The following is a 25991-nucleotide window of genomic DNA, read 5'->3' as shown; positions in this document are numbered from 1 at the left end:
TTTTTTTTTTTTTGTCAGAGCAAAAGTCAGTGTACTCCAGAAATGAAATGTAGCAATTAGATTTTTGTTTGCTTTTTAGTTTCTTTTCTTTTTCTTAAATATGTTTTTTATTGATTTCAGAGAGAGGAAGAGGGAGGTAGAGAGAAATATTGATGAGAGAGAAACATCAGTTGGCTGCCTCCTGCACATCTCCTATTCAGGATTGAGCCCGAAACCTGGGGATGTGCCCTGACTGGGAATTGAACAGGCAACCTCCTGGTGCGTGGGATGGCCCTCAACTATCTGAGCCACATCAGCTGGGCTATTTTATTTTATTGTTGACAGTATTACAGATGTCCCCAATCCCTCCTCTTACCCCCTATTTCCCAGGCCCCTTTTTGTTAGCATAAAACACCCTGCAGTATTTTAAGTTGCTATATTAACATATTCCTCTAAATTTGCAGTCAAATTTTTCTCCTTTTAAAGAAAACAATCACATGCATTCTGAATACTATACTAGGCACTGTTTACAATGTGGCAATGTATCTGATTGATATTCTATACTAGTGTTGGTTATATAATAGTGAGTATCACTGGCTCTAGCTTTACAGTGATAAACTCCTTCATTCCTCTAATAAGTGGGTGGGGTTTGCTTAACCATTTGTTTTTAAGCAGTCATCGACCCAAATGTGTTATTTTTAAGTTGCTTCATTGTACCATTAGCACATCATTGTTACTGTAATCACTTAGAGCAAGCAAATTGCCTGAGGCAGTGTTTGTCAACCTTTTTCATCTCAAGGAACACATAAACTAATTACTAAGATTCTGCACACCCAAAATATATTATGTTCTTTGCTGATCTGACAAAAAAAATAGGTATAATTTTGATTCATTCACACCAGGCGCCTACTATTGTGTTGGCTGTTGTCATTTTTTTAAATTTTTTTTGACAATCTAAGGGAAAAGAGGTCAGTGCCCCTGACTAAACAGGTACTGCATGTTTTAAAAATTCTTGTGGCATACCAGTGTGCCCCTTAGGGCATAACTGACTGAAAATTTCTGGCCTAAAACATAATCACAAATTTTTAAAACACCTTTATCTCTCACAGAAAAGAATATGAAATATGAATATATATATTTTTTGTTATTATTCTGTAGCTCAGATGTAGTTTCATGACAGTCTGCAAAGCAAAGCAAAGAAAGACTTGTAATTAAGAGCAATAATGCCAGGAATTTTACTGGTTAGATTTAAAAATTTTTCACACTGAAGGTGTAATTCTATATTTTTTGGATGTTTTTCCCCATGACACCAAAATTCATGATTATTATCAAAGATTTATTAGGCTCAGCATGCACTACTTTCTAATTACTTAATTCGATCAAAATTTTGATTAACAAATTGGGTTTTGGGGTTCTTAGATTTATAAGTAAAACCATAACAAAATTTTAAAGGAAACACTTTACCTCCCTTTTAATTTAATTATATTGTTTACCATTCACCATTTTTTTCCCTGAATTTTCCCATAAAAGAAACTTTTAAAGCCACTTTGATCATGTTAAAATTCAATTTTTGTGTCTGATTTAAATTATCTGAAAATTTGGTCTTGTAGAACTATCTGTATGCATTAGTAGCCGAAAGGGCCGTGCATTATATCCTATATAGTAAAAGCCTAATATGCAAAGTGTCTGGTCAACCAGTCAGCCGTTCAGCCAATCAAAGTGTAATATGCTAATGATATGCTAAGGCCACTCAACTGCTCACTATGATGTGCACTGACCACCACCACCAGGGGGCAGACAGTCGACTGGTTGACCAGTCACTATGATGTGCACTGACCACCAGGGGGAAGTCGACCGGTTGACCAGTTGTTATGATGTGCACTGACCACCAGGGTGCAGACACTCTGACCGGTAGGTTAGCTTGCTGGGGTCCAGCCGATCTGGACTAAGCAAGACAGGCCAGACATGCCCTGGAGACCTCCTGTGGTCCCTCCCCTGCTGGCCAACATCCTACACCCTTCCCCGGCCCTGATCGTGCACCGGTGGGGTCCCTCGGCCTGACTTGTGCCCTCTCACAATCCGGGATCCCTCGGGGATGTCGGAGAGCCGGTTTCACCCCGATCCCCCAGGCCAGGCCGAGGGACCCACACTGGTGCACGATTTCGTGCACCGGACCTCTAGTAAAGCTGAAAGGAGGTACAGTTTAGTACAGAGAGACTTGAATCTAACTTTTTAATGTTCTTTTTTGCATTACTCTGATTAGTTGGTTGATAAACATTGCCAATCTTATTTTAGTGTAAACTCCTTCTATTGATATGACTCCTGACTAAGCCTCCTAAGTGCAGTCCACTGTAAGATACTCAGAGTATGCCCTCTGGGTGAGGCTGGAAGGAATTGAAGTCCTGCTAGAGTGCTCAGGGATGACTCTCACATGGAGAACCATAGCCATTAGTGAAATCTGGGTTTAAAGTGTAAAGTGTTAAGAAATTAGTTGTGAACTGGTGTGCTCATCAGTTTTAAGTATGTGTTCAAGTAGCACTTGTTTTAAAAAATGTATGATCCTTGTACATGGAGCATTGAAAATGAAAATATGACACCACATATTTTTAAATTGTTAGGCTATGATTTTAAAAGATTTTATTAATATGTTTATAAAGAATTATGTTTTCTAGTTACTTTTTTAAAGTAATTTTTTGAATTTTTTAGACAAACACACACATTGATCTGAAATTGCCTGATTAAATTATTGGGAAGTTCTCTAGGAGTAACATGTAGTAAACAGAAAATTAGATAAATATGAATGCTAAAACCACATTATATTTAAAAAATAACCTTAAATAATAGTTAAGATTTATATTTACAACTTAGGCATGAATGAGACATGTCTATGTTAACATTTCACTTATTCCACATTTGATAAAAAAAGACTATAGATTTCTTTTAAATTATTTTTTTCACTTAAAGTATACCTGTACACAGGAAGCATACTTTAAAAAGCATTTTATTTTATTATACTTCAAAATTTTTATCTACATTTATTGAGCTTAAATGTTCAATTTATAGAATTTATTGGTGATTGGAATTATAATTTTTAGAATATTAGAATATTTTGTAACAGCTATGAATTTTAGATTTTTGTTCATTTTTAATATATAGAAAAATGCTGTTTATTTTATAAATGTCTTGGACAACTTCTGTGTACTCACATTCATATTTTCCTTTTAAAATGCACAATTAGGTGCTCTTTTGAAATATCAACATGTTGAAGCAACTTTATGCTGATAACTTTAGAACATAACACTACTTACTCCAGACCTCCTTTTACTGCTCTTATGTGGGACCCACTAGTAAATTGTAACACTATTCTTAGTCAAGGCTGATGCATTTTATATTGAATTCAGCTTATGGTACATAGTAAGAAACGTATTTCTAAGTAACCCAAAATAGTTATTTCCCCCAAGTCCTCCAGGTTGCAGGTTTCCTGAGCTTTTAGGGATGTTATTATGTCTATTGTTTAGATATAACAACATATCCATTTTCTGGTGGAACAATAGAAAATCTGAAATCTGATTCTTGCTCATCATATGGTTTGGCAGTTTTTTATCACTTTATACCTTGGAATTTTTTCCCCATTTTTTTCACCCACCCACCCCTTCCTTTTACTGTGTCTCTACTAAAAAAACACATTGAGTTCTTTGTTGGACTCCAAAATTGAATAACGTATAGTTGCTCACAATAACCATAATATCTGCATAATAAGGCACTTATAAAGATAAAATAGATAATGAAATCAAATCACTGAAAAAAATTAAAACTCATACAAAAGGTTTTTTAAGTGAAGTGAATATCTGTAAATGAGTTATAATAAAATCAAACCTAGGGATACATTAAGCATTTTGTCACTGGCCACTCTGGCCAACCTTTCCAAGCTCTCCCTTCAAATCCTCGTAGGCCTTTCGGCAAAGATCTACTTCCGCTTTCTTTACTATTTACCAAAACAGACACCTCCAGATCCATATACTATCCAAATCATTGTAGTGTAAGCATACAAGCCATTGTAGTGAGCACATTGCTTGTCATGGCAGTAAGACCTTTTTTGCTGTAGCCCTTTCTTATTGCCAGTGTTTATTGGCAGTGAGATAGTCTCCCTCAAACAACCCAGGCCTACCCTCCCTTCTCATCAGTGCAGCTGTTCACTGTGGGCAGAGATGGCTAACAGCAGGAAGTGTAAAGTTTGAAGGGGAACTCCATTTATAGTCAGTCCAGAATGGGTACAATTAGATGTAGTGTTTTAACAATCACTTCTTCCGTGCATGGGAAATAACAGTGTCAACAGGGTTATTATCCAACACAAAGGCATGATATATGAGAGACAACACAGTTGAATGGAAAGAAAATTATACTGGGAGCTCTGAGACTTCTTGCCCCTGCTCCAGATTGATGTTGGGAACATGATTGTTTTGACACGGGAAGACCAGGAGGGTGGTCACAAAAGGCACTGACCTGAACAAAGAATAACTAACACTTATTTGTTATGTTTATCTTAGGAAACTGGGAAATGTTATTTCATAAAATGACTTTGGTTTCCCTGTCTGGAACATTGGCCTCCTAGTTTATAACCCACAAATCCATTGGGTAGACTGGGTTGATTTTACAATTTAAAAATACAGATTTGTGCACATGATTAGGTTATAATTAATGTCTTGTCTGCATTCACAGTAGAAGAGAAGGGATCCTATGCTACTTGCTTTGGTCACTTGAGAAGCATGTGTGTTCCATCGATAGAGGGCAGGACCAAAGTCCTTAGGATACAATGGTAACGTTGACTAAGGAAGTACTACAGGAAATTGTACACCAGACCAAATTAGTTTTAAGGCTTCTGGATTTTAGAAATTTTCTGAGTATGGTGTCAGACCATTTTAGCAGTGGCAGCCAAGACAGGGTATTGGGTAGGGAAAAAAAAAAAACAACCCCAAAAACTGGATGTTCAATTTTCCAGAGATTTCCTGTGTTTATTATTGTAAGACTGTGATTTATTAAAACTGTCTTACTTCTTCAAGCAGACCAAGGTTTCCTCTGTGCTACTGAGGCTAAGATATATGGGGTTTGTGCAAAGTGTCTGTGAATGAGACAAGGTTATAGTACCCAGGCTACAATGGTATTCATAGTTGGGTAGAGCATTTTCACCTGGGTTGTCAAGAAGAGCTCTGGTCTCATTTTTTCTCATTACTGCATTTACAAATGGATTGCCTCTAAAAGGGGTTACTGCTCAAATTGAGTTTCGAGTTATAGGATCTGAAACCACATTATTTACACTTTTAGAGTAATCGATGGCATGTGTTGAAGAAATTGCATGTTCTACATCCTGTCCTTCTGCTGTGCTCCTGCATATAGAAGGCAGTATCATCAGTTATGTCTCATCTGGCCAGTGGAGATTGTAGACAAATACCTACTGACATTTCCTGCTTACATTTATGTTGTCCTGGGTGATGATGGTTGTGGTGGTGGGCAAACAAAAACACAGGACATTTAAAATATTTTAAATGATTCAGCAAACTGTATTAGTGAGCAGGGGAAAACGAGGGTTATAGGTCTATAAGTTTAAGTCTATTTCCTGGAAAAAAATTAAAATGGTTTATTAGGCAGAGAATTCATAAAAATAAATATACAGTTGATTCTTGAATTAGGCAAGGGTTAGGGTGCCAAACACCCAGGCAGTGGAAAACTCATGTATAACTGTTGACTCCCCCAAAACTTGACAATTAATAACCTACTGTTGAGCAGGAAGCCTTATAGATAACATAGATAGTAAATTAATACATATCTGGTATTTTATATGTATTATGCACTATGTATTCTTATGTTAAGTAGAGAAAAATGTAACTAAGAAAATCTTAAGGAAAAGAAAATACACTTACAGTATTTACTTTTAAAAATCCTCATATAAGTGGATGCACACAGTTCAAACCCATGTTGTTAAAGGGGCAACTGTACTCAGAAACATGGATCTACCAAGAATAAGCTTAGCTTCTGGCTCTGTACATTTTGAAACCTGTTTCTCCTCAAATATTTACACACTTCTGGTTCCAGATATTGTAGGTCAGGATGAATATGGATTGTTGGCTTAACTTGAGAGTGACAGTTTTAATAGGAGATACATTGAGTACTCTATTTTGTTATATATTTTAAGTATATGAGAATATTTATACCAACGTTGTTTTAAGAGTGCTGCAATTGTGAGCTTCCCCCCCCCCCGAGTGGATAAGTCTATGTCTGGATTCATACTTAAGGAAATATAATATAGCAACCTAAATGATTTAAATGGTATTCCAATCTTTGTGTGTGTTACTTGAAGACAGTTACAGGAGACCCATTCTATAGATAAAGTAACTCTATTTAATTGCTTTTTGTCTTAATTCTCACACTTTTTCACTGCCCCAGAGCAGTAAAAGCATCTCACCACCAAAGCATACGTCTTGAACCCCATTTTGTATCTCCCCAAACTCGTTACTGTTTAGGTAATTTAGATTTTTCTGACTATCTCATCCTGCTTTTCCTAGCAGTTCATAGTTTCCCCCTTCTCCTCAATATACCATAAGCACTCCGATGCCGGTCTTGTTAGAGGGCAGGGGAGGGAAACAATTTCAGCTCTTTCGCAGGAGAATAGAGTGAAGGATAGTGGGTAGTGTTCACCCATCTATGAAGCTTGACTTGGTCGTATTGACTGGACCAGGTCAGAGAAAAGGGGACAAAAAGTAGAGTCCAATATACATGTTACAAGTCCAGTTGTAAGAGAGGGCTCCAGTTAGGTAATTTCACAGATAGCACTTTACAGGAATCACTGTAAAGATTCAGTATCTTAACTTTTTTCCCCTCCTACTCGAGAAATACTTGAATAAATTTTAGATCCTACTGGAAACATTTTTGCCATTTACAAACACAGTACTAACTCAAACTCTTAATGCTTCCCCCGTCACACAGTCCAATCACCTCAACTTCAACAGAGCCACAAAGATGCGCTGAGTATTTTCTACGGTGATGGAAAACAATTCCTCTCACATACTTTGGAATCTTGTTAGTTACTAATCTCAAGTTAAAATAATCAGTGTAGCGGTTTTATGAATGATAAATGTGTATAAGGGACTTTCATATAAAATTTGTAATAAATGTAGCTCTGGAACTTAGCAACCTATACAATGATGTATCTTTATAATTGCATTTGTTCTGGGAAACGGAAAAACATGTTAACCAGTGATTGTTTTTTAAATGAATAGAAGTGAATTTTTCTAAAAACTGGATTAGAAATTCTCAGTTTCCTCTGCACTTTCACCTAAACTATATAATAAATATTCGTTTCCCTTTATTGAGTATCTCAGGCAACATATATTCTGTTGGAACTGAACAGAATTTGATCAGTGTATATTCTGTTTCCTCAAACAATTGTGTTTTTTTTTAAGAGAAGTAAAGGGTAATAAGTATTTTTACTTTTCATTTCAATGGACTTTAAAATGAAATAATTATATTACTTTAAAAATTAAATTAATTATGTAAAAAGTCACTCTATAATTATCTGCAGAAACTTTAAGCATCTTTTTAAGTTTAGTCTTATTAAATGCTTTCCTTTTACAGTACATTAGAAAGTTAAATTTATCATAGAAAAAAATGTATGTATATATGAATAGTTTTGCTCTATGAATATTTTTGAATAGTTTTAAGCTCTATGAATAGTTCTGCTTTATGGAACTCTATGAATATTTTGCTTCAAAGAAAAAACAGGCCCCTGAGTTATTTATATTTGGCGTAGACAAGATTTAGTTGAAATGGTTGTCATTGTCCTCATTTAGGTTGCAAAGAAAAATGTTTCTTTATCTGTGCTCCATGGAACTTTAGATCACATGGTACCTGTACTGTTTTGTATTTGATACACACACAAACACACACACATATATCTTCCCCCACTAGCCTGTGTATTGGCTGCATCAGTTTTATTTTTCTATGCCATGATGTTAGATATACAGTAAGTGTATAAAATGTTGAAATGAGTCAGTATTCAAATATTAAAATGAATTATAAAAATCATGATATTTTAAGGTCTCATGATATTTTGAAATTAACTTTTGTATGCCCCAATGGTAAATTTTATAGTCTATTACAAAATGTAGTTGAAACTTCCAATATTTTCCTCTCTTAAACTTATGGGAAACCTGTTGTCATTTTTTATGACTACATACTCATGCATTATCGTAAAATTCTGTAATTTTAGGGAATTTATGTGAGATGACAACACTTAATACTCAAACTATATTTTAGCCAGTGCTGTTGCCTGGAGAACACATTGAAATCCTAAATATTTAGGAGAGCTATAGCATTCAGATAAAAACAAAGTATTAGAAGAGATATACATATGTATAATGTGTAGAGTGTCCAAATTTAATCACACCATGATAGAATGAGTAGCAGATACAATAAAATCTCTTAACTATACACCTGTTACATTCTAATCCTTGTGACACTTTGCATATTTTTAAAAGACTTTTGGAGTGTTGCACAAATATTGTAATTATTTGAATCCATATCAAAATATGAATGCCTATGAATTGATTAACCATGGTATAGCCCAGGGGTCCTCAAACTACGGGCCGCGGGCCGCATGCAAATACAAATATTGTATTTGTTCCGTTTTGTTTTTTTACTTCAAAATAAGATATGTGCAGTGTGCATAGGAATTTGTTCATAGTTTTTTTTTAAACTATAGTCCGGCCCTCCAACGGTCTGAGGGACAGTGAACTGGCCCCCTGTTTAAAAAGTTTGAGGCCCCCTGGTATAGCCTGTTTTGTTGGCTAGATAGACATATATATATTGCCATTTCCAGACTGAGGCAAGATGATGGCAAAGCATGTTACCAACCAAATTGTGGGGATATTTATGATTTTAAATGAAAAATTACAAAAAATATTTAAAATATTTTAATAAAACCAGATGTAGAAAAGTTATAATATTGGAAAGAAATAGGGATAGAAGGAGTCAATGGAGGAAAAAGGTGGGCATGTAATAATTTCAACAATAAAGATTTGTTTAAAAAACAAATAGTTTTCTTATTGTTTGAATAATAAACGTTAGACATCAAAAGAACATCAAACTTAAAGTATACGTGTACACCTAAGAGTTAAATAAATGATGAATAAATAAATAAGGCTGGGACTTTATACCTTTCATTGAAACCTGCTCTATTTTATTTATTATAATACAATTATATCCTATCAGCATTTCCTAAAGCTCTTTCCATAATTGTCTTTATTGACCAAATTTAGACAGAATACTGTTATTTTTTTAAAATATATTTTATTGATTGTTTACAGAGAGGAAGGGAGAGGGATAGAGAGTTAGAAACATTGATGAGCGAGAAACATCGATCAGCTGCCTCCTGCACACCCCCCACTGGGGATGTGCTGGCAACCAAGGCACATGCCCTTGACCGGAATCGAACCCGGGACCCTTTGGTCCGCAGGCCGACACTCTATCCACTGAGCCAAGCCAGTCAGGGCAATACTGTTATTTTTTAAAAATACCTCATTATATTGTGACTATTTTCAAAAAGGAAATAAAATACTGATTTGGTGGATTCTAATTAATATATTTATGATAATTTCATTAAGGTATCTTTAATGATTATCAAAGCTTAGTTTTCATGACCTAATAATTTAGTTACTTTGTTTCTGTTTATTTTCTGGTTCTACTGATGAAGCATCTCTTGAGTCATTATTCCATTACATACATTTCTTCATTTTGGTTCAACATTTTTGTTAAATAACATGTAAAATGAAATAATCACTTACAGGATAATAAAACCTACATTTCTTAAGGATTAAATTTTGTTTTGTGCCCTTTGTGCTCTTTTCTGATGCACATACTTTACCCTAATCTGTGTGTTGGTTAGAGAAGCACTCTTTATGCCTATTTGTTATCATGTTAATGTAAATGTCTCTAATAAATATTTAAGCATACTATGTTTAGTTAGACATAAGTGTTCATAGTACCGATTAACATTATTCTCTGGTAAGAGAGTGTTGTTTTAGATTTCATTGCAATATCCTAAAACTAGTTGTGACTTTGCTTTTCTTCTTCAAATTAGAAATAAAAGCTCTAAAATTTGTATTATAATTTGTGTGTGCATGTTTACATGTACATGTCTGAGAGAAAACATGTGCTTGCAAGAGAGGGAGTGAGGGAGGAAGAAAAAGAGAATGAGTGACACTCGAGCACAAAGGCTAAATTCATGAAGATGCAATCGAGAATTGTGTTGAAATATGCACAAACATAAGATATTTTGAAAAGAAGGTTATACAATACCAAGGACAACATTTTTTAAGCAAAGCCATGGCCTTATACTAGTAGCCTCTGTGTCCCACTGGTTTTTTTGGGGTTATCTATTCCCTGTGCCATTTCTCTACAACAGAACTTAGCAAAATTGCCTGAAAATTGCCTCTCTACTCTCTAGCCTGCCCTTTGCATCTCTCCCAGATTACTCTTCCTAAAATACTGCATTTGTTCCAGGATTCTCCTGTTAATTAAACACCCACTCCACGTGGCTTTCTATTCCTTTCACAGTATCTGGGAATTTTAGAGTAATGGGAACTTAACTCAAAAACATCACAGTGGCTGGCTCTTCTCTAGCCAAACATCAGGTTCTTATCTGTGCACCTGTCCTCCTCTTTTCCAGCCCTGTTGATTTTTTTTTTATTGTTTCAGCCTTTTTGGCTATGTAATGAATTTCCTGAGAGCTTAGTGGTATAAATAAACATTTGTTAAACTAACAAAAATCTGAGGATTGAAATTAGAGCAGAGTAGTATAGAAGGGCATGTTGTTTCTGGTTCACACTGTATGGGGCCTCATCTGGTACTCACATGCTGGAGGATAAAGTCATCTAAATCGCCCTTGGATCACAAATTTAGGGGTCATGCTGATGCTGACTGCTCTCCATGTGGGCCTCTTCATGTGGCCTCTCTGCATAAGCTGAGCTTTTCTCACAGCATATCAGCTCATTTCCCCACAATGGCCTCCCTCAATGAGAAATCCACATCTTATAATCTGTACTCTCATTTATAGCCAGTATATTCTTTTGGATTGTTATCTTTCCATGTGCATCTGTTTTATCTCCCCCACTATATTGTGCATTATTTAGTGCAAGGACCTTACTTTTCTGTATTTATATTTCCCACAGGGCCTACCATAGGGCTTTAGACCTAGTAGGTGCTCAATAAACATCTGGATTAAAGTTAAATCAACTTAGAATGAAATGACTTAGCTTTTATGCAATGGAGATGACTACAGTGGATAGTCGTAAATGATGCAGCTGTGAGGTGGGGGGGATATCCCTATGTACATGTGACCCCTAAGAAATAAGTGTGTAAGAATCACATTTCAGATAAATAAATGCGTATGGAAAGAATGAAGCATGAAAGCTTACATGTCCATAAGGCATGATGGTAGTCAATGAGAGGTACTCTTTTTGCCTCTAAATATTTAATTTTAAATTTTTATGTAATTGTTCCAAATTATATTCATTGAAAGTATTAAGTTTAATTCTACTGGCATTTAACTGAGAGTCAGTAAGACCAATTGAAGAATAAGAGTAAATATTATAACAATTTCATATTTTTAAAAGTGTAGTTATATTAAGAAAAAAATTATACTTTGTTTTACTTTTATTTCACTTTTAAATGAAAAACAATACATGTTCATTACAACAAACCAGTATTGTAGAGAAAACACAAGCCTTCCCTCATCCATTCCTATATTGAAGATACAAATTTTGGATTGGTATATATGTTTTCACAGCTTTATCCATGCTCATTTCATATAATTTTCATTGTTTACATATTGTTCCTCATGTTTATTTTTCATGCCATAATTTATTATTCATAAATGTGTGAAGCTCAGGATTATGTCAGTGGTAATTTATCTATGTGACGGTTATGGGATTGGATCATCAATTATTGTTCTAGGCGGCTAAATTATACACTTTGTGGAAACTAGTAAATTTGATATTTTAATTCAAGGTTGATTATTTTTATGAGTCATAGAAAATATAGAAAAATGAAGTCTTTCAGGATAAGTTAAATTTTCCTGTTGTATACTCCATTGTGTTTTTTTTTGTTTGCATTATGAAAACACACAGTAATCTGATGACAGTGCAGCATAAAGCAATATGAATATTACTAAATAAAACATATATGCAATATACTGGTATCTCAGCCTTGTTAAATTATCCTAACAGAGATGTGTAATTTTCACTGTACTAAGCATTATAAAATTTCAACACTGAAAATTATTTGGACATAAAATTTTCATGTGGAAGGTAAATGCATAACATATTGTCTTTCAAACTCTCCCCAATCTCAGGGGTATTTGAGGCTTGGTCTATGAAATGAAAGAAAGAGAATAAAGATCAGTAAATGAAAATAGTAGAATTTAGGATTCATGATCATTTGTAATAACGTTTTTTTGTTTTTGTTAATCCTCACCCAAGGATATTTTCCCATTGTATTTTTTAGAGAGAGAGGAAGAGAGGGGAAAAGACAGAGAGAGAGAGAGAAGCATCAATATGAGATAGACACATAGATTAGTTGCTTCCTGCACTCAGCCCAACCGAGGTTCGAGCCCTTGACCAGAATTGAACCCAAAACCCTTCAATTTGAGGTTTGATGCTCTATCCACTGAGCCAAACCAGCTAGGGCTGTAATAATTTTATGAATTAAGTTAAACCCAGATCTAGGTATTCTATATTTATGGCGTTGAAAACAACATATTTTTAGTGATATTGGTATAGTTTTGTTATTTCAAACATTGATTTATAGAATATACATTAATTAATTGCATGCAATTATAATCTTCCTGAAAAACTAAAAGCCTGCTTCATAGAATATTGAGTGATATATTTACATATAACTATTATGTGTTTAAGATGGCTGATCACACTGAAGTGATGAAAGGCATTCATCAATATCCAGGAGTTAGATATCCTGTCCTTACTCCTAATCTTCAGGGTTTTCACCGTGCTGTAAGTATGCTACTAATTTTTCGAAAATCAGTGTCTTATTATTTTAAAGGTCCTTACAAAGTTAAAATGGCGTCAAATGTACCTCACTTGTTATCCTTTATAAATACTATGCTAATATATTCACACGAATACCTGGAGATTAGTAACCTCATGGAACAATTAGGGATTAGAGTGCTCTGTGTAAATGGTTCTTCCAAGTTAACCATTCAAAGGAATCAAAACACAAAAATACAATTATTCATTTTGATGAATTTTTTGGATATTTTGTGCATTCCCTTTAAATAAGGACTGGAATATACCCTAACTAACCATTTCTCAGTACAGCATTGTAGTTGCTACTATTGTAGTGAATGATTACTCTTGTCCACTTTTGGGGTCAGCTTTCTGCTGCTGCTGCTCTCTCCTCTGGCTGAAGCCAGTCGCTCTCATTGGAACCACCTCTCACAGCCTTCCTGTTCCTCTCTGGCTTGTTTCCTCCTAGTCCTCTGCAATTTAGGGATTTATATGCAAAAGCTTTAGTAATTACACATAAAAGAATTAGTGCAATTTTAAGGAAAGGCTTAAGGTGTTACGCTTCCATAGCTTTAGTGTAAAAGTTTCACAGCAGCTGTTTCTGATGTTAATGGATATTTTTCACTTTTGTATTTCGGACTCCATTGCATAAAGTTGAGGTGGTGGGTATTAGTGTGTCTTGTTAAAACCACTTTAGTTTGATTCGATATAATGATTTGTCACATTGTAAAGAAAAAAGAGGCATTTTAAGAAATTATAAATATTGCTGTCTTTTGGGCCTAAAAAAAGCAGGGAATGTATCTACCTTGAAAACATACTGAAAGGACATCCCATAATAGCTTTTGTAAGTAAGTAAAGGAGTGAAACAAATGTTGGCTTGGGCGTGAGGCAAGCCTGTGCTCAGAACAAGGCTCCAGAGTGTTGATAGCTTTGTGACCTCGGGCTAGTGATTTAGCTTCTTTGTCTCCAGTTTTCTCAACTATAAAACGGTATAATAATATGCAGTAAACAAGATTGTTGATTTGAAATAGGATATGCAAAGTACTAACAACAATACTGGCACATAGTAAGTGTTTAATAAATTTAATTTTAGAGCTTAAAAATTTATTTGGAAAAGTGGAAGCCCATATATATATATATATACAATTTAAATTACAGGAAAGATGACAGAATTTATTGTTCTTAATGTATTAATAGGGTATCAGAAAGAGAGGAAAATTTTGGCACAATGCTAGAGATACATTCATAGAAAGTCTTAAATTTCAGCTGGAAAACTAGGAGGCTTGACATTTGAAAAAAGTCACTAGCGAAGCCTGTGGGAAGGAGTGAAGATGGTAAAAGGGACCAAAAAAAAATTGATTAGGTTAACTGGTTGGATTTAAAGACTGGCAAGAGGATTAGGCATTAGACACAGAAGAATATGGTGGTAGCAGTCAAGGGATGAACCACTGGAAGCTAGGTTAAGAGGTGGAAGAGCCAGACCAGTGTGGTTGAGTGATTGAGCATCAACCCATGAACCAGGAGGTCACAGTTCAATTCCCAGTCAGGGCACATGCCTGGGTTGTGGGTTCGATCTCCAGTGGGAGGTGTGCAGGAGGCAGCCAACCAGTAATTCTCTCTCATCATTGATGTTTCTATCTCTCTCTCCCTTCCTCTTTAAAATCAATAAAAAAATATGTATTTTTAAAAATAGGTGGGAAGATTTGGGACATTATCTAAATGATGAACTGGAGAAATGTTTTTCTGTTAGACTGTAAGAAGAGAAGAAAAGGAAAGCATTTACTGTACTCTATTTTAATAATTGGTCTAAAAATTATGTTTTCTATTGATATTAAGAGGTTTTATTGGGTGCTAGTATTTTCCATAATTAAGGTGAAATATTTCTGAGGGTAACGTCATTTAGGAAAGGCAATATTATATTGGAACATCATTACTGTGTTTTCTGTGCCTCATGTATTTATGAGTGTTGTGGTTTCTGGAATTATTCTGTTATTATAAAATATTTTTACATTTCAAAAGAGAGTATGTGGCAATATGAGAGGAATGTAATTTTAAATTCTAAGGCAGATGTTAAAGAATACAAGTATGCCTTTATAGAGTAGTTTTAAACTTATTAGCTTTTGCCTTTAAATTATGTTTTTCAGGTTGCTGCTGGGGCCACAGAGATATCTGTTTTTGGTGCTGCATCTGAATCCTTTAGCAGGAAGAATATTAACTGTTCTATTGAAGAAAGTATGGAGAAGTTTGAGGAGGTTGTTAAGTCTGCAAGGCACCTGAATATTCCAGCACGAGGGTATGAAATCCCACAGATTCTATTTAGTTAACATCAGTTGTTAAAGACCATTTATAAACTATCTAAACATTATTTTATCAGTCATAAAGGTATACCTAGGGCGTCTTATTTGTGCTTTATTTGATCAGGGCCACTGCTATATAGTCGCACATCTCATTAATATCAGTTAATGATTACAGTGTCCCTACATCGTGCAATGTGTAATGCAGTTGGGATCCAAGGGACAAGCATGCAGACCTGATGTTGTTACTCATTTTATTAATACTGAAATATCTAAATGCAGCCATCATTTTATCTCAGCCCAGTGTGATTTAATAAATTGGTATAAACTCATAACAGCATTTAGAAAGGAATCATCTAATGTGGTTTCCGAATACTTAAAAAATTTTTTAAGAACCTTAACTGTATTCCTTCAAAGAATATTTTATTTAGAAGTCCAATAGAGTATGTAAAACAAATGTGAGTCTTTGAGCTACACTGGGAATTGGGCCCAGCATTTCACCCAGTCAGCCTCCCTCTCCGCAGCTGACTTTTTCTGGGTGACCCCAGAGCTGGGTATATAGAAAAGGAAAAGAGAAAGAAAACCTCTCTCTTGTCTGCTTCCAGGACCAGTAGTTGCAGCATCTATTGCAAACAGGTTCTACACCCAGGCCAGTGTTCTATGAAATGTATAACAAGCCCTTTATTACTTAAAGAAGTTGTTGGCCTGGCTGGTGTGGCTCAGTGATTGAGCATCAACCTGTGAAACAGGAGGTCATGGTTCCATTCCCAGTCAGGGCACTTACCCGATTTGTGGGCTCGATCCCCAGTAGGGGGCGTACATGAGGCAGCCAATCAATGATTCTCATCATGGATGTTTCTATCTCTCTCTCCCTCTTCCTTCCTCTCTGAAATAAATAAAAATATATTTTTTTAAAAAAAGTTATTTCTAAAACATTAACTAATTTTCTATTGAGTTTTATTATGATGGATATGTTCTAAACAGACCATACCATCTTAATAAATTCAAATGCATAGCATTTGTAAAAGAAGGCTGAGTTCTGCAATTGAATTTAGATGCAGGTTGTACTTCCTTTTGTTGAGGTGACCAAATTTCCTGGTGGCAGGAAATCTTCAGCAACTAATGAGAAAGACAAGTGAATCCAATTTTGAGGGACAGTAGGACAGTATTAGAAAAGGATTAGAATTCAGCTAAGGTCATTGGAAGGGCAAGTGGAATTGGACTGTACCATCGTGAACTATCTTGGTGGTTTGCATACTTTTGTTTAACATCTTTATTTCTATGTACTATGTTTCCAACATGAATTTTTTTAAAGATACAAAATTATTTTTGTAAATAAATATATCCATAACATGCAAACACATAGAAGAAAAAAATTTAAAAATGACATAATGTATTTCCATAGACGGAAAATAAAGGATGTCTGTTACTAATGCAAAGTTATAAAACCACAATAAAAAAGAAGGGCTGTACTGTAAGATTCTAAATTAAAACATAAGTTGTTTTGTCTCCTTTAGATGAAAGAGAAAAAATAAAGGAGCTATTCTATTTCCATAGCATGTAGGTTTTAGAGTAAAGTAATTCTCACTGGAAAGTTGAAAAAAACACATAAATATGAGAAGTAAAATGCATGTGCAGCTTACACATCAACTAGGAAATTCTCTTAATGTTGAAGGATGGATGTAAGCATAAATTGTATGATATCAGATTTTATCATCTTAGTTTTCCACTTATAAAACAGAGTAGGTACTGTAATAAAACTAACAGAAACTCTAAATCCTTTTTAATATTGGTTGTTGGATAATTATTACTGATATTGTCCCAGCAATAAAGAAATTTCTAACCATCTCACAATGTAAAAGCTTCCCAGGCTTTGACAGGAAGGGCCCACAAGTACAAGATGGAGAGGGTGCACTTGGTCAAATGAGTTAGAAAGTACATTGGAGACTTACGGTAGAGTTATACTATAGGCACATGTATACTGCTCAATGCAGATCTGGATGTTTTGGGACAGATTTTCTGAAACACTATTCACTTTTAGAAATATGCCTTTCAGTACGTGAGTTCGCTATTTATTTGTGCAGTTGAAAAGTATCTTCTTCCTGCCCCAGACTTTTAAAGAGTATAAATTAGATTTTGTTTTCACTGGAGATCTGGGCTTTAGGTACTCATTATTAAAAATCATAGGCCACTGGTACTCATTTAAAGAAAAGAGCCATACTCACTCTCAACTACTTGAAGCTGAAGTAGATGCTTCAGCCTGTCTTTCTATGGCAACAGCTGCATCAACATGTTCTTGATCATCATCCAGAAAATTTATGTCGTCAGCTGTTAGATTTAAAGGCCATAAGGCACTATGCATTTTATAAATGCTCACCATTTAAATTTTTATAATAACAGTAAACTTTCATTTGGTCAAAACAGCAGTTTTTATTAAAGTATGAATGCCAATGTTTGATTTCCTCCCTCCTGAACACACTTAGGCACATCCATGTGGACACATTTTTAATACATGCTCAGAACTTTAGATAACATCTGGGACACATTGGGAAAAGACAGCATGCCAAGTCATTGACATAAAATGCCGAGTCAGCTAACTACTGCTGTATATACATTATATGTGAATGAGCAGTGAAATGTTTACATTTTGGACTTCATTCTTTAATGTGCAATTCACATGACATGTTTAAAAAAAATCTCAGTTATATTTTTATTATGTCTAAATTTTTAAAAAGTTAAGAAGACAAAGAAGCCTAAGTGCTTTATAAATGTAATCGTTCTCTCTCTATATCAATGGCATTTATTGAAAGAATCATCTCTTAGTTGGTCAAGATCCTTTTAAAATTGAAATGCTTCAAAATATCAACATAGTAGCTCTACTGTAAAATATAAGACGTTCTGGTCTTATTCCTTTTTGTTTAAAGTAAGTGTCAGCTCTTTAATGAATCACGTGCACTAAGTGTTTGTGACAAGAATCATATGCCCAGGCTCTTTGTGAGAATATTGATTTAAAAAGGAAACTACCACTGAAGTGCCCTTAGTAATTTTGCTATTAAAATGCTTATAAATGCATATGAAAAATTACAATTCACAGGTCAGCAGTAGTGCATAGCAAAGCACAACCTTTTTGCGTAATCAATTTAGGCCTCTTCTTCTGACGTGGAATGACTTGATCCATGATTAACCCCCTGAAAGTCTGAGCCTACTGGAAGCTAAAAAACAAAACAAAACTGTACTTTAAAAATGGTTGTAGGATCCAAACAAAATTATTCACCCATTGTTTATAAAAAATTTTAAAACGCAAAAGTATTTGACTGTGAACTGTAACTGCAGTATTTCTTCTCAAATTCCCAGGAAAAAAATTGATACAGAATAATAAGAACAGAGAGTAAAAGGTAAATTAGTAATTAAACTAATAATGACAATCACAGATAATTTTTAGATACAGAAAAACAAAGACAGTTGTAGGATGTGATAATGTTTTACTTTACTCATAATTTTAAATGAGGTAAATTTATGGGTTTATAACATTATACAAGTTTCAGTTCTACATTATAATTCAACTAGAGGCCAGGTGCACGAATTCGTGCATGGGTGGGGTCCCTTGGCCTGGCCAGCAATCGGGGCTGATGGGGGCTGGCTGGCAGAGGGGAGGGACCGCGGGAGGTTGGCCGGCCAGGGGAAGGGACTGTGGGAGGTTGGCTGGCTGCGGGAGGTTGGCTGTGGGAGTGCACTAACCACCAAGGGGCAGCTCCTGCATTGAGCATCTGCCCTTTGGTGGTCAGTGTGCATCATAGCTACCAGCCAGTCATCCAGTCATAACGGTCACTTAGGCTTTTATATATAGAGACTAGAGGCCCGGTGCACAAAAATTTGTGCACTGGTGGGGGGGTTGTCCCTCAGCCGGCCTGTGCCCTCTCACAGTCTGGGACCCCTCGGGAGATAACGACCTGCTGGCTTAGGCCTGCTCCCAGGTGGCAGAGGGCAGGAACAATCCCTAGGTGCAGCCCCTGGTCGGGCTCAGAGCAGGGCCGATTGGGGAGTTGGGGCGCCGCCCCCTGACACGCACAGAGCAGGGCCGATCAGGGGGTGGGGGCACTCCCCCCGTCACACTCAGGGCAGGGCTGATGGGGAGGTTGCGGCTCCACCCCATCACACACAGAGCAGGGCCCATGGGGGGGTTGGGGCGCCGCACCATGTCACACACAGAGCAGGGCCGATCAGGGGGTTGGGGCACTCCCCCCGTCACACTCAGGGCAGGGCTGATGGGGAGGTTGCGGCTCCACCCCATCACACACAGAGCAGGGCCCATGGGGGGGTTGGGGCGCCGCACCATGTCACACACAGAGCAGGGCCGATCAGGGGGTTGGGGCACTCCCCCCGTCACACTCAGGGCAGGGCTGATGGGGAGGTTGCGGCTCCACCCCATCACACACAGAGCAGGGCCCATGGGGGGGTTGGGGCGCCGCACCATGTCACACACAGAGCAGGGCCGATCAGGGGGTTGGGGCACTCCCCCCGTCACACTCAGGGCAGGGCTGATGGGGAGGTTGCGGCTCCACCCCATCACACACAGAGCAGGGCCCATGGGGGGGTTGGGGCGCCGCACCATGTCACACACAGAGCAGGGCCGATCAGGGGGTTGGGGCACTCCCCCCGTCACACTCAGGGCAGGGCTGATGGGGAGGTTGCGGCTCCACCCCATCACACACAGAGCAGGGCCCATGGGGGGGTTGGGGCGCCGCACCATGTCACACACAGAGCAGGGCCGATCAGGGGGTTGGGGCACTCCCCCCGTCACACTCAGGGCAGGTTTTTTATTCTGGGATTTATTTACCTTCTATGGCTGTCACTGGAGCTGAGAGCCGACTTTAGCTCTGAGGCTCGGCTCCAGCTCTGAGACCTTGGCTGCTGAAAGCAGATATCTGGGTTTGTTTGGGTTCTATAATTGAAACACTGTTGCAATTCCAGCTCGGCCGGCTGGCTGAAAGCATGGGGTTTGTTTAGCTTCTATAATTGCAACATTGTTCCTTAGAGTGCAGCTCAGAGCTGGGCCGCGGCAGGCGGGGAACCTTGGCTTCCTCCTTCACTGTAGCAAGCAAGCCTCCTGTTCGCTTCAGCTGCTTGGCTGCCGGCCGCCATCTTGGTTGGCAGTTAATTTGCATATCGCCCTGATTAGCCAATGGGAAGCGTGTCGGAGGTACGGTTAATTACCATGTTTGTCTATTATTAGATAGGATATCTGTATTCAATACCACCAAAAGTCTCCTTTTCATTCTTCATCATACATTTGACCACCTTTATCCATTTTGCCTTTCCCTTAACCCCCTTTCTCTCTGGTAACCACCAATCCATTGTCTGTATCTGTGAACTTGTTTTTGTTTTGTTTTGGTTAGTTCATTGCTTTCTTTCCTTTTTAAAAAATATTCCACATATGAGTGAAATCATATAATTTTTGTTTTTAATTCTGATGTATTTTATTTAGCATAATACCCTTAAGGTCCATCCATGGTGTCGCATATAGCAATATTTCATCTTATTTATGGCCATGTAGTATTCCATTATGTGTATACCACATCTTACATACACACCCCCACACACACACCATATAGGTGCCATATCTTCTTTATCCACTCACTGACTGATGACCGCTTAGTTTGCTTCCATATCTTAGCTATTATAAATAATGCTATAGTGAACACAGGATATATATACCTTTTTTTGAATTAGGGTTTTCATATTTTTCAGATAAATACCCAGAAGTGGAATAGCTGGATTATATGGTAGTTTTATTTTTAATTTTTGGAGAAACTGTTTTCCATAGTGGCTGTACCAATTTACATTCCCAACCAACCATGCCTGAGAGGCCCCTTTTCTCTACCACCTGTCCAAGGCTTGCTATTTCTTCTTGATAATAACCACTCTAAAAGGTGTGAGGTGATATTTCATTGTGGTTTTGATTTGCATTACCCTAATAACTAATGATATTGAAGAGCTCTTTATATGCCTGTTGGCCAACTGTATATCTTCCTTGGAAAAATGTCTATTCAAATTTTCTGTCCATGTTTTAATCAGGTTTTTTTTTATTGAAACATTGTATGAGTTCTTGACATATTTTGGATATTAACCCCTTATTGAAAATATCATTTCAAATATCTTCTCCCATTCAATTGGTTGCCTTTTTATTTTGTTGATGGTTTCTTTTGCTGTGCAGGGGCTTTTTAATTTGATGTAGTCCCATGTGTTTATTTTTATTTTTGTTTCCCTCGCTGTTGGAATCAAATCCACAAAAACATTGCTAAGACCAATGTCCAGGAGCTTGGTGCCTATGTTTTCTTCTATATAATCTATGATTTGAGGGCTTACATTTAAGTCTTTAATTTATATTGCTGGTTTTTCCTTTGAGAGATAGAGATAATTTATAACTCAATGCATTTATTAAAAAACTTGCAACCTGCCCTGACTGGTTTGGCTCAGTGGATAGAGCATCGGCCTGCTGACTCAAGGGTCCCAGGTTCGATTCCGGTCAAGGGCATGTATCTCGGTTGCGGGCACATCCCCAAAAGGGGGTGTGCAGGAGGCAGCTGATTGATGTTTCTCTCTCATTGATGTTTCTAACTCTCTATTCCTCTCTCTCCCTCTCTGTAAAAAATCAGTAAAAATATATATTTAAAAAAAAAAAAAAACTTGCAACCTGCCTGTTTGCTCGTCAAACCGCTAGGCCATGATGTACATATTGTATTTCCTATCTTTCCTGTCTAATGCAAAATGTCATTTTGGATTCGGATCCGGACCCTGAAGGTAATAGCACTCTTATTGAGTGAGTTAATGAGCCTCTTATTTAGGACTCAGTTTTTAAAATACACAGTGACTGGCAGGCAGTGTTTCTCATGACTGATGTAACAAATACCTTCCATTGGTCTGACTTACACCAATGGAATTCACTTGCACACATGGCACCATCTTCTTCAAATCATAATTTACCAAAATATGTTACAAGAAAACTCTAAAAAACAGACATCTGTTAAAATTTTCATTCATACATGTGGTCTGTATGAGAGTTTGTACTTTTTTTAATCTTACTAGTAGATATTATTCCATCACTGCTGTGTGCTAGAATAATACATACCTAGCAATAGTTAATATGTATAAGCTGTGTTTGAACAGTCATATCTAAATAGCCATCATGTAGAGCTTTTGAGGAAAGAATGTGTTTTGCATTTCTCACAAAATTAGCATTTTAGAGCAAATGGAGAATCTTAGCAGAATTGTTTCTTGAGACCCACTGGACAGTCTTTATTTCCTATATCATCTACAGTGATAAGTGCACAATAGTCTCTCAAACATTTTTTGTTGGTTTATTAGTAATGGAATCCTAATGGAATAGGTTGATATATTCTGCACTAGTATGTCAGAGCAGCTCATATATTTAATATCTTGATTACCTTTAGACATTGCATGCCATCTCATCACTCTTGTCATTGTTTGTATCTTCTGATGTTGGCATGGTTGACTCTTCACTTCAAGTGATGGTGACATTTATTCAAGATTTTACGAATCCTTTTTCTTTTGTTTTGCCAAGATGATTGGAGGAACGTGCGGTGACTGTGGGGAGGTAGACTTGAGTAAGGCTTAAGTGTAAGTGCTTTTTTGCGATTCAGTTCAACAAACACACATAAAACAACTCCCAACTCATTCTGCAGAGTTTATTTTAACACTGCACTTTTTAGTAATTTTAACACAATTAGCTTCATTATGATTGGGGATTTCTTTATTACTCTGTCATCCTAAATAATGTTAAACTTGGTTCCAAATCTGAACTTCCAAATCTGTGCTATCATCTCTAGCTATAGGAGTTAGAACATCAATAGCCTGCATTTAGCTATACATTGATTTTATAGGTAACTTTATAGAAAATTATTCAGAGGATGAAAATGACATTTTAACAAACATATTGGTGCATTAATTCATTCAAGAAATAATGAGTGTTTTATATAATGTAGTGCCTTGTGGTACTATGTGGAATATGAAAATGAAAAAATTGTCTGATTTCAGAGTTACCAGCAGAATGGTAATAATTATTATATTGCTCAAAAAAAGGCAAGTACAGTAACAGAGATATAGATAAATCCTATTAAGTTTAAAGTAATACTATTTAAAATTTTTCTGGAGTTATTTGGAGAAAGTTCATGAAGAAGGTATTAACTGCAAAATAAAGTCATTAAAGATAGGTAAATATATGAAATATACTCAGAAATGGTGGCCTTTTTAATCAGGGTAGGAAATCTACAAAGAGCAAAGGAATAGTGAAGAGAAATCTCAAGAAATGTTTGGGTAACAGGAAGAAGTTTACGTTTACTGGAATAGGAGTTCTGGAGGCTGTGAATGGAAGAGAGGAAGAAAGTTACACTAAAGCCCAGCTGTTGTGGCACAGTAGTTGAGCATCAGCCTATGAATCAGGAGGTCACAGTTCAACTCCCAGTCAGGGCACATGCCCGGGTTGCAGGCTCAATCCCCAGTGTGGGGCATGCAGGAGGCAGCCAATCAATGATTCTCTCTCATCATTGATGTTTCTATCTCTCTTTCACTCTCCCTTCTTCTCTGAAATCAATAAAAATATACTTTTTTTTAAAAAAAAAGAAAGTTACATAGAGTTTTCACAAATTGCTGAACTTGAATAGTAAGCTTATTTGGTAGACAATGGCAGGCCCGTGAAAGATTTTCAAAGTGGAAAAATATGTAGTGAGATCTATTCTCTAAGAATCTCATTTTGGCAATAAAACCTGGAGGGAAAATGAGCGGTAAGAGACTAGAGGCAAGGAGAGCATGTAGGAGACGTCTATGGCTGTCCTGGAGAGGGGACACAGGGGCTGTTGTGTATACTTGGGCTGTCATTGGCAGAGGCCACATGCTGTAGAGGCTGCAGGAGAAGAATTAGCTAAACTTCGAATATGTTCTCAAAGGTGACCTTTGAGTGATTTAGCAGGACAGACTTTGGAAATGACTCTGGTGTTTTTTTAAAAATGGAAAATGCAGGGGAAATAGGGATGAGCATCATTTTGGACAGATTGAGCTTAATATGTCATCTGAATGTGGCAAGCAATCGATTCATAATATTCACGAGATTGGAAGTTGTCCCTGGAGTTATCTGCATATGGTGAGAGAGAGGAGGACTGAGCTGATGCAGGGACTCCTTTTTCTATTCCCATTGCAAACACAAAAATATAACAACTTTTAAAACATATAGCCATTCTAAGAAAAGAAAAGTCCCAAGATTTTATTTAAAAAATGTGATTAGCATTCCGGTTGATGCCACTAACACATGGGTATCCATCCTAGCTATAGTCCCTCGTGACTTAGAAATAGGATTTTAATGTCTACATGAGAAAAGATAGATGTTCTGCTAAAACATGGATTTGTAACTGAGCATTCTTGGAGCCTGAAAAGACTTGCTTGCCAATGCAGTCACTGGAACCTATGCCATGTATAGTGTGGATTTATAACACATGGGTACGGTAGAAATCAACTGAGAAATTAAGGCAGAAATTTGTCCAGGGACTGGTAAAGATCTCAGGGCAAGGGCAAGGAAGTCAGGTTTCCTTCCTAGGGACATTTAAATAATACAAGAGTCTTGTGGAACCCCAACAGAAACTAAAATCGCCATGAGAACACACTAAGTAAAAATTATAAATTTAACCACGAGCCTTTCAAAGATGGGTAAAAATGCTGTGGCATAGTAGCCAGGAAATTCCTGAGATTAGATACTATCAGGTCTATTGAATATCACTTTTTATATAAGGGACTCAATCAGGCACTCCAGATAAGGCAGTATTACTAATAGCTGAGTGGTTTTCAACTTAGCAAATAATGGAACTTTAAAAATAATTTTAAAATATTAAAGGTTGGATTCCATTTTCTAAGTCTCTGATTCAACTAGTTTGGAGAGTATCCTATTCACCAGGGTTTGGTTTTGTTTGTTAAGCTCCCCAGGTGATTCTGTACAGCTGAGTTTGAGAACCGCTGTCGTAGATTATTGGAAAAGAGCGGAGGTCTAGAAACTGCTGTTAGCCACAAGTCCAAGTAGACAAAGCAGCATATTTTTGCACTTATGATTATGCCTTCCCTTTTGCCAGTGGTTGGCAAGCTTTTTCTGTAAAGGCCAGAGAGTATTGTTTTAGGATTTGTGTTTCTGATGGTCTCCATTTCAACCACTCAGCTATGCTGTTACAATACAAAAGTATCCATGGGTTATAGCTAAACAGATGGGCATGGTTTGGTCCAATAAAAATTTATTTGCTAAAGAGTGGTGAGGAGGACTTGCTGTGTGCCTTAGTTTTCTGCCCTCTGTTTTAGAGGGTTAAAGTCCAGTGACTGAACACAGTTGAGAACCATCACATTCACTTTGGAGAAAGTAGCCCCATGTGAAAATAGGTTAAAGCAGTGACTACCCAACTTACAAAGATGGAGAACATAGAAAGATGAAATATCATGGAGTGTGAAGACCAGGCAAGCCATGGACCTGGAAAAGACTAGCAGGAAAACTTGAGTGAATAAAAATGTACTCAGAGCCCTAACCAGTTTGGCTCAGTGGATAGAGTGTTGGCCTGCGAACTCAAGGGTCCCAGGTTCGATTCCAGTCAAGGGC

At 36.9% G+C, this 25991-nt stretch overlaps 1 protein-coding gene across 4 annotated transcripts in view; it reads left to right on the top strand.

The window, feature by feature from the left end:
- Positions 1-25991, top strand: part of HMGCLL1 (3-hydroxymethyl-3-methylglutaryl-CoA lyase-like 1) — a 163131-nt gene that overhangs the window by 58539 nt on the left and 78601 nt on the right. For all 4 annotated transcript variants that reach the window (XM_014537290.1, XM_014537291.1, XM_005863300.1 and 1 more), the window contains exons 4-5: positions 12945-13040; positions 15197-15345. In XM_014537290.1, the coding sequence (XP_014392776.1) occupies positions 12945-13040; positions 15197-15345 (245 nt within the window). The remainder of the gene's footprint in view (positions 1-12944; positions 13041-15196; positions 15346-25991) is intronic.

The sequence above is a fragment of the Myotis brandtii genome, unplaced genomic scaffold (genome assembly GCF_000412655.1).
Source record: "Myotis brandtii unplaced genomic scaffold, ASM41265v1 scaffold176, whole genome shotgun sequence".
Classification (NCBI taxonomy): Eukaryota; Metazoa; Chordata; class Mammalia; order Chiroptera; family Vespertilionidae; genus Myotis; species Myotis brandtii.
The sequence above is the reverse complement of the archived record's forward strand: the minus strand, read 5'-3'. Positions and strand labels throughout refer to the sequence as shown.